Raw genomic sequence first — 15,933 nt, 5'->3', positions numbered from 1 at the left:
TCTGTTTTCTTTTCAAATTATTAATAGTACTGATACTTAGCATCATTTTAATCCTTTGTACTCCTTGGTTATTGTTATTTCGTTCATGGTTAAAGACTTTTCTTCATTTCTTTATGCTTGCCTTTCTCATTACTTGCACTGATTGTCAAACTTTCAGTAAATGATTTTTCTCCCTCTTTGTCAAAACCTTGTTTCATTGTCCATCTTTCAACTTAATTCTTCACCCATCCCCTCTTCCTCCCCATCTTTCCTGTCTTTGCACATCTTCATGTCACTTGGGTTACTTACCTCATGTTTTAACCTATTTTCCAGCCCTCTGTCTAACCCTTCCTCCTCTTTCCTATTCCTCCCTCCCTCTGACTTTTTCATCGTGTTATCTCATCAGTCCTCCTTCCCATCTTTGTCGCATGTCAAACCTCACAGACAGAGGAGGAGAGAAGTGCGTGTATGTGTGTGTGTTTTTGAAAGAGAGGGACAAAGAGAGAGAGCTAAAGAGAGCAGCAAACTATAGACAAACTTACTGTGAGCAGTAGAGGCAGCTGTGGACAACCTGCAGGACAGACAACTCTCCTTTCTAAAAGCCAAGGACTTTCTGACTTCTTCTGAACTAGCTCTGGTCCTGAAGCTTCTCCAAGTCCAAAGAAAGACCAGGAGGTACAGAACCAGTGGACCAAACCAAAAAAGTTTTCATTTTGACATTTGCAGGCAATCTGGGATCTTTTTTCTTTTAAACAACAAGAAGAAAACAGCATTGAAGGGGAAAAGAGGAACAATTCTTTGGTTGTCTTTGGTTCCAAACCAAATACAACACAACTGAGAGAAGAAATCTGGTCACAAACTACAAAACATTTTTTTTTCAAGAATGAATAAAAGCTAAGAACAGAAGGCTTAAACAAAGACACAACAGGAGAAGGACAGTTACTGCCACCCAACCATGCTGCTGGACATTTGTAATTCAGATCAGATCTGATGAAATAAAGGTAAAAATAAAACAAGCGAGTAGCAAAGGAAGAATTTCAACTTAGAAGAGAATCCAAATCCATTTCTCATTTGAGATTTTCTTAATAAAAAAACAAGAAGGAAATAAAAGATCAGAATTCAGAAGCTGAAGGAACAGAACGTGAAAAGAGAAAACATAAAGAAGAAAAGAGAAGATTCCACAACAAGTGAAAAAAATTTCTCTGGAACTGCTTAAGAAGAAATTGTAAAAAAATGAAGAAATGACAGAAGCAAAGCATTAGTGAAAAAAACAAAGCAAAAAAAAGAAGAAAACCCATTAAGGATAAACAGAAACAGTTGAGCCTGATCATGCAGCTCCTCACGCTCCTTGCTGCTCTCTCCTCCATCCTCCACCCTGCTCCCTCTCTGGCCCCTGCGGCCAGCGTGGCCCTCAGCCGGCTGGACCGCTGGGTCCGCTCGGGGCTCCAGGTGCTGCAGTGGGACCAGCTGGAGCGCTGCCTGCGCATGTCCTCCATGTCTGAGGCAGACTGCAGACGGCTCAGCCACCTGCCGCTGTCCTCTGTGGCCGTGTACATGTCGGAGCAGCGCAGCGCTGCAGGTAGGACCAGATGGAAGCATCGCACTGTACCAGACAGCTGGCATCGTTCAAACAGCTGCTCACGTTTACAGCATTCTGCAGAGTGATCAGATGTGTATTTACTGCCCTTACGGTAAACCAGATATTAGTTTTGAAAGTTTATTTCAGAAATGATCAACTAACTTAATTTAATTACAGTTAATATATTAAGTGAAGCAAACTCCAATTGAAAACACTCTTGTCAATCTGAGAAGCGGAATGTTTGGCAGTAGTTCTATCTGTGTTAACAAATTAAAATGATCTTTTTATCATCCATAATGGATATACAAGAAACTGCTGCTCAAAATAGGGGAGCTGAGCAAAAAAAAAAAAAGTAAAAAAAAAATTTATTTATCAGTGTATTTGAACACAGTGGTAAGTCTTTTCATTTATATCAATTGCTTTCTTTTTTGTTTTTTTGTTTTAAATAAAAAACAACTTTTAAAGAATTTGTAAAACTGTAAAGCCAAAAACTACATTTACGTCTGTGCAAAAAATGTTAAGAGTTTGGATATTTGGACAACAAAATAATTAAAAGACAACATTTTTGAATAAAAAAAGTTATACAAATTTATGATTTAATGTTGGCCAATGAAATTTGACCATCCTTTTTATCTCTTCTGTTATGCTTGTATTTTCTGCCTCCTGATGCCATAAGACAATTTATAAACTTGTTAAATGTATTTTAAATGCTATGTTGTTGTCTATGTAGAAAATACATCAATTCAATCTACCAATCAAACTGATTTATTTATTGGCACAGTGTTTGTGCCAATAAAGAAAAAAAAGTCTAAAGAAAAAAAGTGAAAAATCTGGATTTTTTTTATTATCCTAATCTGATTTTTTAACATGATGCTACAATTGTTACAAATACCGGTAATATAGTTCATCATCTTAAGAACATCACCAACCTTTACTGTTTTTCTTCCAGTCCAATGCAGAGACTGTAGTATGTGTTTTTTAACATGTTGAACTGATTATAGTTCACTATTCAAATTCTTGGTCTATCTGAGCAGAGTAAAGCAATACTACGCTTTAGAACTGATTTTGAGAGATTTTAATTGGTTTGTAAAAGTATTCATGGCTCCAGTTCAGCCCTCCAGAGCCAGAGAACAGGGAGCTTCTACTTTCTACTGGCAGATTTATTTATCTGACCTGAGTCTTATTTTGGAAAGCTGTACTCCTTTTATTGTAAAGCAGCAGGTGCAGCAGCTATTTGGACATTGGAGCAGGACCGGAGCTGTGTACTCCCATGAGATAATAACAGATGCATTAAGAATTCCAATACATATATTCATATCATATTTATTTAATCTTTATGGATGGTGGCCATGTTATGCACAGTGAACCTCAGTCTGATTTGTCTGCTGCATTTAAAGATCCGATGTAATGGACTTGTTTTGTATTTTCTTCTTCCACATATTTCACTGATCCTCATATGACTGACTCCTTTTCAATAAGTCAGACAACTCAGTAGCAACGTTCTGCTCTTCCAGGTCCCTCAAACAAAGTCCTGGCTATCCTGCCTGACTTTTCCAGTGGCATGCTGAGCTCCAAGCTGAGGGGAAGCTTCAGTGTTGGGCGGATGCTGAACAGACATCACCAGCCCCTCTACAGTTCCTCTGCCCATGATGTTGTTCTGGTTCTGGATCCATCACCAGAGGAGAACTTTGGACACCCTGTGGTCCTCTTTTATGTGGACATGAACGTGACGAAGAAGAAATGTTCCCACCTGGATGGGATTTACTTGGGTGAGTGTTGAATATCCTGGTCTTCTTCTCTGACAATAAAATGTTGTTGTTTTCTGTTTGTAGCATATTTTGGTGTTAATACCTTTGGTATTTTGGTGTTAATACAGGACTTAATACCTACTGTATTAAGTCCTGTGGTGAAACGTGTTTTAGCGCAGCTTTAGTTGAACAGTTAGACATACTGTGCAATTAAAGCTGTGACAGAATTTAACTTGTGTTTCAGTACAATGCCCTGCAAAAAGTTTTTTTCTTTTTTTTTCCACATCTGGTTGCATTAAATTCTAAAAGTTAATTGTGTTTTATTGAGCTTTTGTGTGCTTGAGCGACACAAAGTTATGCAGAACTTCAAAGTGGAAGGAAACTATAAAAGGTTTTCAAATATGTTTTCAAATCAAAATCTTAAAAATGTGCATTTGTGTTCAGTCACTCAGTGGTGGTAGGAGTTTGTCTTGTATTCGGTGGTTGCCGGTTTGAGCCCCTGCTCTGTCCATTTCTGTGCTTGTGTAAAGACACATCACACACTTCGCCTGCTGATGGTGGTAGAAAGGGCAGACGGTTCTGCAGCTTGACACTGTGTGTGAACGTGAATGGGAATGGCTGATATAATGTTTTTGTGGTGTGTCCAGAAAAACATTCTAAATGAAGTCTGATGTCAGTAATATAGAAGTTAACTACGTGGTGACTAGCTAATTCAGTCATTTAATTTAGGTGGGTTGGACCAGGGACTGCATCTAAAAGTTGCATAGTTGTCTATCCTAAAACACAATCACTTCCAGTTTAGACCCTAAATCCAGATATCATGTCTTCATAGATCTGTGGTTGAGCTTTTTTCATAATTCAGCAATTTTTTTTTCTAGTGACGCCTGTAAGGGTTCTTTATAGATGGTCTCATACACATTTAAGCTGAGAGGTGAGCCTTCAGTATTCTGCCAGCCACAAAAAGCCAGTTTATAAAGACCAGACTGTAGACATACCTCCTTGTGAAGGTACACAGTTCAGTGAGGTAAAAGAATGTTTTGATTGAACATTCAAGGTCAACAGCAAGTGAGAGCACTCAAAGCATCTGAAAGGTGTAAGTGTAGCTGTGACTGTTCCAGCATGACATTCAATTGTTGCTAATTTTGCAAAACTACATGCTTTGTGTACGTAGTATGAATAAATTCCTAATCAAATTGTAAAGCCCTGCTTTAGTTACATGGAAAAGAAAGTAAAAGTTCTATGCAGATGGCCTCCCAGAAAGATGCATTACAGATCTTTCCAACATATGGTATAGTAGTAATAATCTTCTTGATATTTCTAGGCTCAGTTTTTTTTCCCATAGAAACCAGCTGATCTATGCAGAAAACTTGAGAGTTAACAGAAGACAAACTATGGACCCATTCCTGTAGAAGATATCTGAAGGGACACAGAGGTGTGTCAAAGATTCTGAGCTCCTGCTGTGAGAAACGTTAAGGCCAGATGTTAAGGTCACTTTGCCCCAGTGTCACACGAACATTCTTCTGTCAATTATTCATGTCTGCTCATGCTGCAAAGTACCTCCTGCTGGGCTGGCTGCGGTGAATGAGTTTGCATGACTTTCACAATATCTGACAAAACGCCACATAAATTTACTGAAAAATATAGAACTATAAACGAGAAAATAATTTTGTGCTGATGAAATTCACATTCAAATCTTTCCAAATTTTTTGTAAATTGCAACCACAAATTTCTGCAATTTATATGTACAGTATATTTATGCTTACAAATGCATGGCACAGTTTTCAGATTTTTGTTTCTAAAACATATAAATTGTAGAAATTTGTGGTTGCAATTTACAAAAAATATGGAAAGATTTGAATGTGAATTTCATCAGCACAAAATTATTTTCTCGTTTATAGTGGGCCAAAATGTTCCAGTTTCATCAGGGCTATGATGCCAACGATACGGCATACTGGATGGATTTCTTAGAACCGTTCAACACTCTTGTAACCCTTCCATCAAGGATAGATCCCTGTTACTCAAATCTTTGGAAGGTTCAAATCATATTTTTTGACTGCAGGAATCAGTGAGAAACTATTCAGTCTGGAAGATGTTTCCCCACCTGTAGGAGATGAGTGTTTGACTCTGGCTTTGAAGGGTCGCTGCCAGAACCAGCTGAAGCGCCGCCAGACGGGTCCACAGAGGCTGTTTGGCAGCAGACGGGTGGCAGGTGGGACGCTGGGTGGAAGCACCGCTGGCAGCCGCCTGCTGGAACGAACCATCGGAGGTTTCTGTGAGGTTCACTTTCTGCCACTGGTGGTTGCCGTCGGAGACAGCAGTTGGACGCAGAAACTCAAATGTGTTGGTAGGTCTGCACTCCGCCATACAGCCAACACATTTCTAATGGCTTTTTCTACTTAGTTTCTCCTTGTTGTGTTTTCGTTTGTTCATATCAGCATTTATGTTTTTCTGTTTTATGTAGTCTGATAGCATGGAATGCATTATGGGAATTCTGAAACCAAATACCACTTATGTCTTTTCTAAAATGTTGCTCCTGGTTTTGGTAAACTGACTTTACTTTCTGAGGGGTTTCTGGATCACCTTGTTCCTTCGTCACATTGCACCCTGGCATTGAAAAAGTACACCACATGTTCTCAAAACCAACTGAGCCCTGGGAAGTGAAGCACCAGAGGAAACATGCGCTCAGTTTCAATATGTATGTCTGTAATCAGCATGCTATCACTTTGCTTCATTTTGTCCCAGTGTAATAAAAAGGCTAAGACTCAGATTTAATGACAACCCTGTCTGATGTATCACAGACTTGTTAGTGTTTGTCAAACTTCATTAAGAAGATACATATGCAGCAAAATACAGTGTGCATATAATAAAATGGTCATCAAGTTGTAAATATTATAAACTAACTTTAAGTTTACACAAACAGCCAACAGATTCCACTGTGTCTGCCTTTCACATAATGTATAAAAACAGAGCCTTTCTGTTCCAGACTTGCTGCAGCGTTTGGGCTCATGGTCCTGTTGATGACAATTAAAGTCAAGCTACCACTCTTGGACAAATGGGCTCACGTTTGGCTCAAGAATTATTTTAGATACAGAGGAATTCATGTAATTCATTTGAATTTTATTGCCATGAATGTTAACTCAGTTAGCAGAGGTGCTAACTGAGTCCAGCAGAGGCTTAGATGGAGCTCATTATTTTTTTTGCAGTTTCTCTGAGCCTTATACAATCTGACATCAGGGAGATTTTCCTCGGATGTGTCTCCCCATTCAGTTTGACCTCTGTTTTATTTTAGACGTGGATTTTCAACTCTTTTAGACTGACGAGAAACAACAGCTGCTTTCATTACTGATGCCTTTCTTCCCTGGTATTAACACAGAACTGACAAAACTTTGGTTTTCATAGGAAAGGTTTTGACCTCTCACTTCACGCTGATGAGGTTCTGGTGATCAAGTGCATTTAAATAAAGATTCTACTTTCTCTCTTAAATTCAAAGAATGCAGATGGGTTGAGCTGAGATTTTCCACATGTTGTCCACATTGCTTCATTTTGGATTAATATATAGTTTATTGTTTTTAAAAGGTTTTATTGGCTCTTGTGGCCTTTATTGGACAGTTAATTGACAGGAAAGTGGGTAATGAGAGAAGGGGAAGACATGCGGCAAAGGTTGCCAGGCCGGTAATCCAACCTGTGACAGCCGCGCCGAGGACCAAGGCCTCCATATGTGGGTTGTGCTTAACTCCTGCACCACCACAGCACATCCAAGGACTAATATATAATTTCTGTGTGGAATAGATGCTGTGTGTACACTTGAGGTTAGATTTTATAGCTGAACTATAACTTTAAAGCAAAGAGAATAAAAACTAACACTTGATTTCGATATGATCTCTATTTTATCCACAGCATTGTATTATTAATAGGTCTTAAGATATTACAATGACCAAATCCACATGTTCATTGTCAATGTATGGAAACATTTAAGCAACCAACACTATTGCTTAAACTCTTCCAAGTTCTGTAGTTTTTCAAATATTTTTTTTATTTTTTTGTAGTCACTTTCTGTTCTGTTAAAGTTTTGCATATTTGTTTGTCATTTTTTGTATTTTTGTTTTTCTGTATTTTTCCAGCCTCAAACTTACTTTGAATGGTAAGTCAAAGTACTGTAAGTTTGACTTCCCATTGAAATAAGTAATTGTTTGTTTATTTGGTTTTGTTAATAATCAGTTATTTTAGGAAAATATTTTTAGGAATGTTTATGTCAACATATAACAACACAACATTTATAAACCAATAACACTTATTAAATAGAAAGCACAAAATTATACTTTAATGCAATCATTTCAATTTATATGAAATGATTTCAATTTATATGAAATGATTGCATTTATATATAACAAGCTGGCCATTGGCTCCCAAAGCAGTTGTTAAAGATTCAAAGAAATAAAAGTTTGTAGCTGGGCACGTTAAACCTGATCTGACCTCATGGGGAGCCCAGTTGTTTTGGAGCTTGACAACCTTTCCCTGTGATGGTTTTCCTGTTCTGAGCTTTTCTTCTTTCTCCTCCGACAGACAACCCAGAGTTTGCCAGGTGTCCCCAGCAGCTTCCCATGAGCTCTCCCAGTCTGCCCGTATCAAGCTGTGAGCTCAATAAAAACACCAGGCGCTGCCACCAGCAGCCACTGGCCACTCACCTGTCCTGTCGCCTCTATCAGACCTGTGACCATGCTGTTCTCATCTCAGGTTGGACCATTTATATGTTTCTTCTGTCCCAGTCATCAATATGTCAGATGATTAAAACATCTTTAGACACAATCGGAAATAACTTCAACAACTTCTGGGTACTGAAGTTGTTCGAGTTTTGATTAAGTTCTTATGTATTTTTAACTTATTTCAGCATTTTGGGCACAAACACAGGTTGGAGTCAAAGTCAAGATGCAAAGACAACTTTCACTGAGAGGCACATTAAAAAGTAGCCATGCAATTCCACTCAAAAACCGTCTGGTATCCAACACAGTCTGGGGTTTCTCCCCCTTGCTCGGATTCTGTCTGGTAAACATTCAACTGGGCCAATCAGTGGACAGGAGGAGAAATTCGGAACGACAACGTTGCTTTTCTGCACTGTTTTAGAATTGTAGTCGGCCTGTTTTAGCAGTGACAGCAGAGGAAGCTGTTCAGTACCTTCAAGGACTTCACAATCATAGACTTACACCATGTTAATAACAGTTTAGTTCATAGTTTATCTTGAACAAAACATCACAAACTATAAAGTATCAAAACATTACAAAAAAGTATCAACATACATTAGATAAAGACATCAATGGACTGTTTCACACAAGACAAAACCTGAAACGGACACCAAAGGCAAATTGGATTCTGCTCATTTTTTTCAATGTCATAAATGTGTTATTTACAGGAGAAGTGTAACTCTAATCACCTGCCTGTGTATTTATGTATCTATATATGTGTGTGCATGGGTGTGTGTGTGTACAGGCGGTTGGCAGCCTCAGATGACCTTTCAGCATCACGCTCAGAATCTTCAGAAGTTTTACAAAATGCTCAGAAACAATGGTTTCCATAAAAATCACATCAACACTTTCTTCGCCAGCAGTGGACAGCTTCTAGGTAGGAAATGAACAAGCTCTATGATACAGAAAGCTATGTCAAAGTTTATGCAGAGACTCAGAATCCTGTAATTAAAAGTTTAATGGTTGTAGAACTAGTCAGGAATTACAGTAAAAGTTACGCAGCACAAAACAGGGACAAATAATACTTTATCACAAAATAGTAATAATATAAATAAGAAAAGTGACAATCTGATTAAGTAGGCTTTTGCCTTTTCTTGGAAGCATCCGTGAACAATAAAAATTTCAATCCTGATTTAATTGACTGAACAATTTCTGCACCTCGTATGTTTTCAGGAAGCTCTTCCAGAACCTGGAAACAGAGAATCTAAATGTTTAGTGCTGATCCTGCAGCACTAAACAGAACAACATTTTTTTGATCTGCAAGCACTTTTGACTTGACAATTTTGGCCCACATGAGAAAAGTTTGTACACCGCTCGCCTACTGTTGATAGCTGAAAGAAATTCTGGGATGGATTTAGGCCCAAGAGCATTCAAACCTGTATATTTCCATTTGTCTTTTATATTCAAAGTAATTCAATTCAAAAATAGTTTATTTACCTTAAATGGAAAATAAATGTTGTCACAACTCATACCTGAGTATCTGCAAAGAGTCGTGGTTGGTGTTGCTGTGTCCATGACAAAGAAATCCTGAACAAAAGTCTACAAAAGAATAAATCAGAAATAGGGCAACAGAGCTACTCCAACATCCTGCAGTCATTAGCGGTATAATTCTAGAAAAATATTCTGAAAAAGAATTCTAGAATCATATGTTAAAATACTAGAACTCATAGAAATCAAGTTTATTTGCGTAGGACATTTCAGCAACGAAGCAGTTCAAAAACAGAAGATGTATTTTCTTTTCACCCTGTCTGGATGGAAACAGGAAGAATCTCTGATAAAGATTCTACTAAATGCAATAAATTACACAATGCACAGCAAAACCTCATAAAATTGTACTAGAGCTGAACCTCTTCTTTCTTTTCTATGTGCACCGAAGATGTAGAGGGCGTCTACTCAGCAACAGAGAAGGCAGTGATCCGTAACCATGTGTCATACATTTGCCGGAAGCAGCATTGTGCCGACACTCTGGTTCTGTATCTGAACTCACCAACACGCACTGATGGAACCATGCTGCTGTGGGACGCCAACCTGAACGGCATCGTAAGAGAAACACTGAAACAAAACACACACATTGCTCACTATAGTGAGGGAGGATTGTGAGCAGCCAATGGTTGCTGCCAATAATAAGAAAAAAAAACATCATTAGAAGGAGACACATAAATATTAATGTAAATGTTACTGTGGTGAGAGCCACTTTGACCCTCTACATTGAATGATTTGGCTGCTTCAGATATCAAACAGACTGGTCTGCTATGGGATGATGTGCGCTGTCCAAGTTTTAATCTGTTTTGACATCCCAGGATTTACTGACAGCTGAATGCAAGGATATGAGCTTATTACTGCAACATGTAACAGTTCGTAGTACCTGAGTGCTGCTCTTGCCTTTTACTTTGCTGCTGATTATTGTACAAGATTATTGTGTTCTGTTATTAAATAAGCATTTCTGCTCCTAAATCAAAAATGAAGCAGCCCAGCAGCTTTTTAAGAAAGTTCAGCCTCGACAAGTGATTGTAAAGTTCTTTATTACAGCAGATTGCATCACATGCAATAGATCTTCTGGATCACTGTGAAAACTGAAAATACACATACAAACATATTCTTATAAAAGAACAGGGGATTGTAATACAAATGAAATTAAAATAAAACATACTGTATTGCTTTCAGGGCAATGTAATACAGAAATATATGTTTCTGAGGGGCAGTACTATTATCTAAAATATTTCTTTTTACTCACTCAGCTCCTTCAGACTAGCCAGCAGCAGTTAGCAAGCACCTGGTGGAACTGAGCATCTGCTGAGCTCATTATATTAGCTACTTCTCAGTGAAACGCTGGTAAAAACGTTGTTAAAGGGTTAATAGAGGAGCCATGTTGTGATGACTTCCTGAAGGTGGAGTTTCAGAAAGAGCAGGAGTTTTTAAAGAGAGAGGCCCAATATAAAAGCGTTAAATCATAAAGTCTCATTTCTTTTAAGTCATATTTGATACATATAGCAATTCTATAATAATAGAAAGTAGCAGAGGTGTGACCAAGTCACTGTGTTGCAAGTCTCAAGTAAGTCTCAAGTCTTTGTCCTCAAGTCCGAGTCAAGTCTCAAGTAAAGACAGGCAAAAGTCGAGTCAAGTCTCAAGTCAGGAACTTTTAATTTCAAGTCATTTCGAGTCGTTTTTATTTTATTTTATTTTTATAATTTGCAATTATACAAAAAATTCAAATACCATTTGTTCGTTTTAAAATATGTATTTATCTCAAATGATAGAACATGTGTAGCTGAACACAAAGTATTAAAAAACATTTTTAAATTGGACCACTTTATTGCCCAGTTCTGTTAAACTTGATATTCAATAAAAAAAGAGGAAAATGCTGACATTTCCACAGCACAATACAAAGAACCATAACAGCAGTTTTTTTCCTCTTTTCTCTGACCTGTCAAAACAATATATTGTCAATATAATTTCCCAACGTAGATGTCTTCAAATACACCAACCATCCTTAGATGATACTAGACCCGGCTCATCATCATGATGGGACAGAGAGACTCTGTTCCCTGTGTTCAGGTCCAGAATCTGCTTTCTGTTCCGGAGCCCCACTCACTATCCACCGGCTTCCTGAGCTAACACGGTGCACATTATTTGTGGAGGCATTTGAAGGACCGGATTTATGGTAAACAATCACCAATTTAACCCGGAGTACACATGCTAACACAAAGTTAGCTAAAGTCAACTATCTTACAGCAAAAGAAAAGCGCCACCTACCGATCTTTGTGAAGCTTCAAATGCCGGACAAAGTTGGACGTCGTGGCATCTCCATCCGATATTCTCTTCTTGCATGTTTTACAAGTTGCAGTTCGTTTTTTAGTCGAAAGTTCATAACCTACGTAGCCAAAAGAAATTACTCGCGGAAGCATATTCGAGCGGTTATTTCGTATTTCGTTCCCTGAGCTCTGTAGCTTTGCCGCGTTTTTTTAAACGTCCAAATCCTGTTAATTTGATTGGTTGTGCTGCAGCTACGTACACAAACATACATAAGGAGAGAGGAAAACCATAGTGACGGTCTGCGCATATTGATGCGGAATGAGTGACATTAATTAATGACGCCACTTTATAAATAATGTGTTTTAAATTTTAAGACTTTGAGTAAAAAATATCAAGTCTTTTCAAGTAAACAGCTTCAAGTCGAGTCAAGTCCCAAGTCAATGGCATGAAAGTCAAAGTCAAGTCCGAGTCTTTGAGCATTTTTTCAAGTCAAGTCTCAAGTCGTGATTTTAACGACTCGAGTCCCCACCTCTGGAAAGTAGCATAGTTATCTGATTGTGGTATAAAGTGGCACTATGTACCAGGAAAATACACACTATCAAACATCTGAATCCTGCTGACTAGCTGTTTTCTAGCTGTTCATGTCAGAACTAATTACTGCAAGCTTTTACAAGGCACACTCTTCCTGGCTCCTGCATCCATGCATGAAATTCAAAGAAACATATTGAAAACCTCAAATTCCATTAAATCAAAAGAGACAAAGATCCTTTACATAACCTACATAATTTAAAATGTCATTTTCCATTCATTCCATTCCAGCTTTATTTATAAAGCATTTAAAAACAACACAGTTGACCAAAGTCTACTGTGACCACAGTTGGTCTAGACTTTGAGCCAAAGTCTACTTTGGTCAACTGATTGACTTTGGTCAACTGATTGAGTTGATTTCCACAACTGGAAATGAAGACAAAGAATACAAATACAATGACAATAACTGTAAACACCTACACTTCAAGCTGAGTTAAAAGCCAGGGAGAAAAAAACCAACAATCTTTAAAGAAGACTTAAAAACATGAAGAGACTCAGTTTGTCTGATATGTGATGTTAACTCATTCCACAGTTCTGGGGCAGTAACAGAACTGTAGAACGGTTCTGTTACTGTGGAACAGTTCTGTTACCGTTCCACAGTAACAGAACCTGTCACCTCTCAACTTTCGGGACAACTAACATCAACTGATATGACCTAAGCCAGTGAGGGTACATGCAGCTGGTGCACGTCAGACACATACATACAGACACATGCAGAGATTTAAAAAAATTTAAATCAACCCTAAAATGTTCTGGAAGTCAGAGAGGAGATGCTAAAACAGGAGTAATGTGCTCTTGATTCCCAGTACTGGTTAAAAACTGAGCAGCAGCATTTTAAACCAACTGGAGGCTAGAAAGTGACTTGTGACTGAGGCCGATATAAAGCTCAGTTTAGCATGATCTAAGCAAATTCAGATAAAAGCATGAATAGTGATGCAGAGAAAGAAAAGGTTTTACTTTGGTTGGTTGTCTTTAAATAAAAAAAAGCTGGATTTGACAACTGAGCTAACCTGTGCACCAAATCTAATACTTCAATCCAGCCTTACACTGAGGTTTACTGCGACAGGTGTCTTATAATTTAAAACAGTTTACAGTCTGTTGGAGACAGAAAATTTATTTTTACATCTAAGGTGATCAACTTTATGCTGAACCTGAACAGGAAAATTGTGTTTTCAGTCAAATAAGAGTTCTAGTCAAATATTCCCTCTGTTTATGGACTCTGACACGTCAAACCCACATTTACTTATGTACTTGCTGTTTTTAGTCATTATTCTGAAACTAATGCTACTGACAGAGCATGCTACAGTACAGACGTTTCAGTTTTGTTGCTTTGATGGCTCTACCTGTCCTCTTCCCGAGCAGGCTGACCTGAAGGAGCGCTACTCAGTGAGCGAACTGCTGGCTGACCTGGCCGGCTGCAGGGCCACTCGTGTTCTCCTGTTTGTAGATCAGAGCTACAGTGGGGTCTTGTCCAAAAGGCTAAGAAGTTCCCAGAAACACCATAATGTGGTGTTGATCCAGCATCAGTCCCACCAGACCCAGAGGCTGTTCCCAGGCTGGGATGATAACAGCTGGTCTTCTATCAGTGCTGCCACTTGCCTGTTAGACCACCTGCAGAAGGCAAGTTTTCATGCATTTGCTTTATTTTTTGTTTCTCTGGTATTCCACTGATCTGATCTTAAACTGGTACTGTTATTTTCAGGTTGATGGGATGTCTCGGCTCTTGGAGCCGTGGGCCGGCCTGTTAAACGTGACGTTGGCAGGAGCTCCGTGTAATGCGACCCCCCCTCTTACAGACAGTGAGCTGCAGCGAGAGTATCAGGGCTGCCAGAACCTGCCGACTGCTCTGTGGTATCAGAAGCATGGGAGGACCAACTGAGAGACACCAACAGACTTATCCAAACAGGACAGGCATGGATGTTTTATCTCCAGTGTATGTTTGCCACGGGGTGTGTCTGTGTATTTTGGTTTGGGAGGCTTATGCTTGTTAAAACTTCAGTTTAACTGTGTTAGACACTGCTGTGTGTTCATTTTATGACATGAGTCTAGTCATCTCAGTGGGAAGCTCTGAACACCATGTGATCTGTGTGTGTGTGTGTGTGAGTGTGTGTTCACGAGTTCAGCAAAAGGACAGCCTATCTCAAGGGCCAGCACCAGCTTACATTATGGTCAGAGTGTGTGTTTGTGTACAACACGTCTCATAGGCACTTTAACATTTTAGATCCAATCATCGGCCTATTTTTATCCGAACACCGGTGTCCTCTCATGATCTTATTTTAATCTGCCTCTGAATCCTGTTCACATCTTTTTAAATCTAACTTTTAAATTGTTGTGTCAGCTGACCACCATGACTTTCTTCTGATTGCTCAGAATTTCTTCTCTTAAAAAGACAGACAAAGTAAAAAAAACTAAACTATATGTATTTACATAGTGACTGTGGACAATTAATAAAACAAAAACATTATTAGTTTTATTCTTTACAGAGGTTTTACAGTAATTTCAGTTCCCTATATACAGCACTGGAAAAAATTAAGAGACCACTGCACTGAAGCCCAATGAAAACCTCATGGTTATTCCACCAAATATTAATTTCTGAACTCTTCCTGAGTTAAAACATTATTGTTGTTTCTAAATGGACATGAACTGTTTGTGCAGGCCTTATTTGAGGTCTGAAAGCACTGTGTATTTCCTGTTATTTTGACCATTTCTCTTTTTCTGCAAATAAATACTAGATTTTTGCTTGGGATTTTGGAGACATGTTGTCAGTAGTTCATAGAATAAAAAACAATGTTCATTTTGCTCAAAAAATATACCTATAAAAAGCAAAATCCGAGAAACTGATCATTTTAAGTGATGTCTTAATTTTTTCACAGAGCTTTATATACAGTATATACTGTATATTGGTATTTACACCAGAAAACAACTTTCACACAATAATATGAACATTTTGAATTAAATATTAGTCTGACTAATGTGAGTTCAGTGAAATGAGTATCTAGAAGTCACAGGTATTTATTGGCTCTGATAGAATTAATAATAACATTATACACTCAGGTATACAAGCTAAATATCAGTAATGTGATCTGGGCTGTAGATAGAACACTAAGGCTATGTCTACACAGCATGTTTTGACGCTCAGTAATTTTTTTCTTGAAATCTGATTTTATTTGCATGGTCGTTCCTGCTACTGCTTGATGTGACCACAATCAGACTTCTTAGAACCCCAAATGCACAGATGAAGAACAATGACCTTCAAACAGCAGCAGAAATTATCATGGCTGGAACCGTCTATGGATCAGTTTGGGTTGGTGTTGGATATTTCTGCTTTTACTGCAGTTGACGACTGTTCACTTCCAGCCCTGCCTTGATTAAAATTTTAAAGAAATCCACTACAACCTAAGCAGTTAGTATATTTTTCATGTGTGTGTTTTCAGTATCATGAGTGATGTAAGCAGTCTGATCTTTTCCCTGTCACAGTTGTGCACCAATAACCATTCCTTACATTAGATCAAAACTTCAGACTTTACTAGATGATATCATGTTCTGG

The 15,933-nt window shown here is 38.3% G+C and overlaps 1 protein-coding gene across 1 annotated transcript; it reads left to right on the top strand.

The window, feature by feature from the left end:
- The first annotated feature begins 397 nt into the window (after positions 1–397).
- LOC114148426 (uncharacterized) lies at positions 398–15,131 on the top strand. The gene is made up of 8 exons (XM_028023725.1): positions 398–1,558; positions 3,073–3,327; positions 5,414–5,650; positions 7,870–8,040; positions 8,791–8,922; positions 9,922–10,085; positions 13,749–14,006; positions 14,089–15,131. Exons 1-8 carry the CDS (start codon positions 1,309–1,311, stop codon positions 14,263–14,265), a joined length of 1,644 nt encoding a protein of 547 aa, XP_027879526.1. The 5' UTR covers positions 398–1,308; the 3' UTR covers positions 14,266–15,131.
- Positions 15,132–15,933: the final 802 nt, after the last annotated feature.

This window comes from Xiphophorus couchianus, chromosome 7 (assembly GCF_001444195.1).
Source record: "Xiphophorus couchianus chromosome 7, X_couchianus-1.0, whole genome shotgun sequence".
In the NCBI taxonomy this organism is placed as follows: domain Eukaryota; kingdom Metazoa; phylum Chordata; class Actinopteri; order Cyprinodontiformes; family Poeciliidae; genus Xiphophorus; species Xiphophorus couchianus.
Note: the sequence above shows the minus strand (reverse complement) of the source record. Positions and strands in the feature narration are given on the sequence as shown.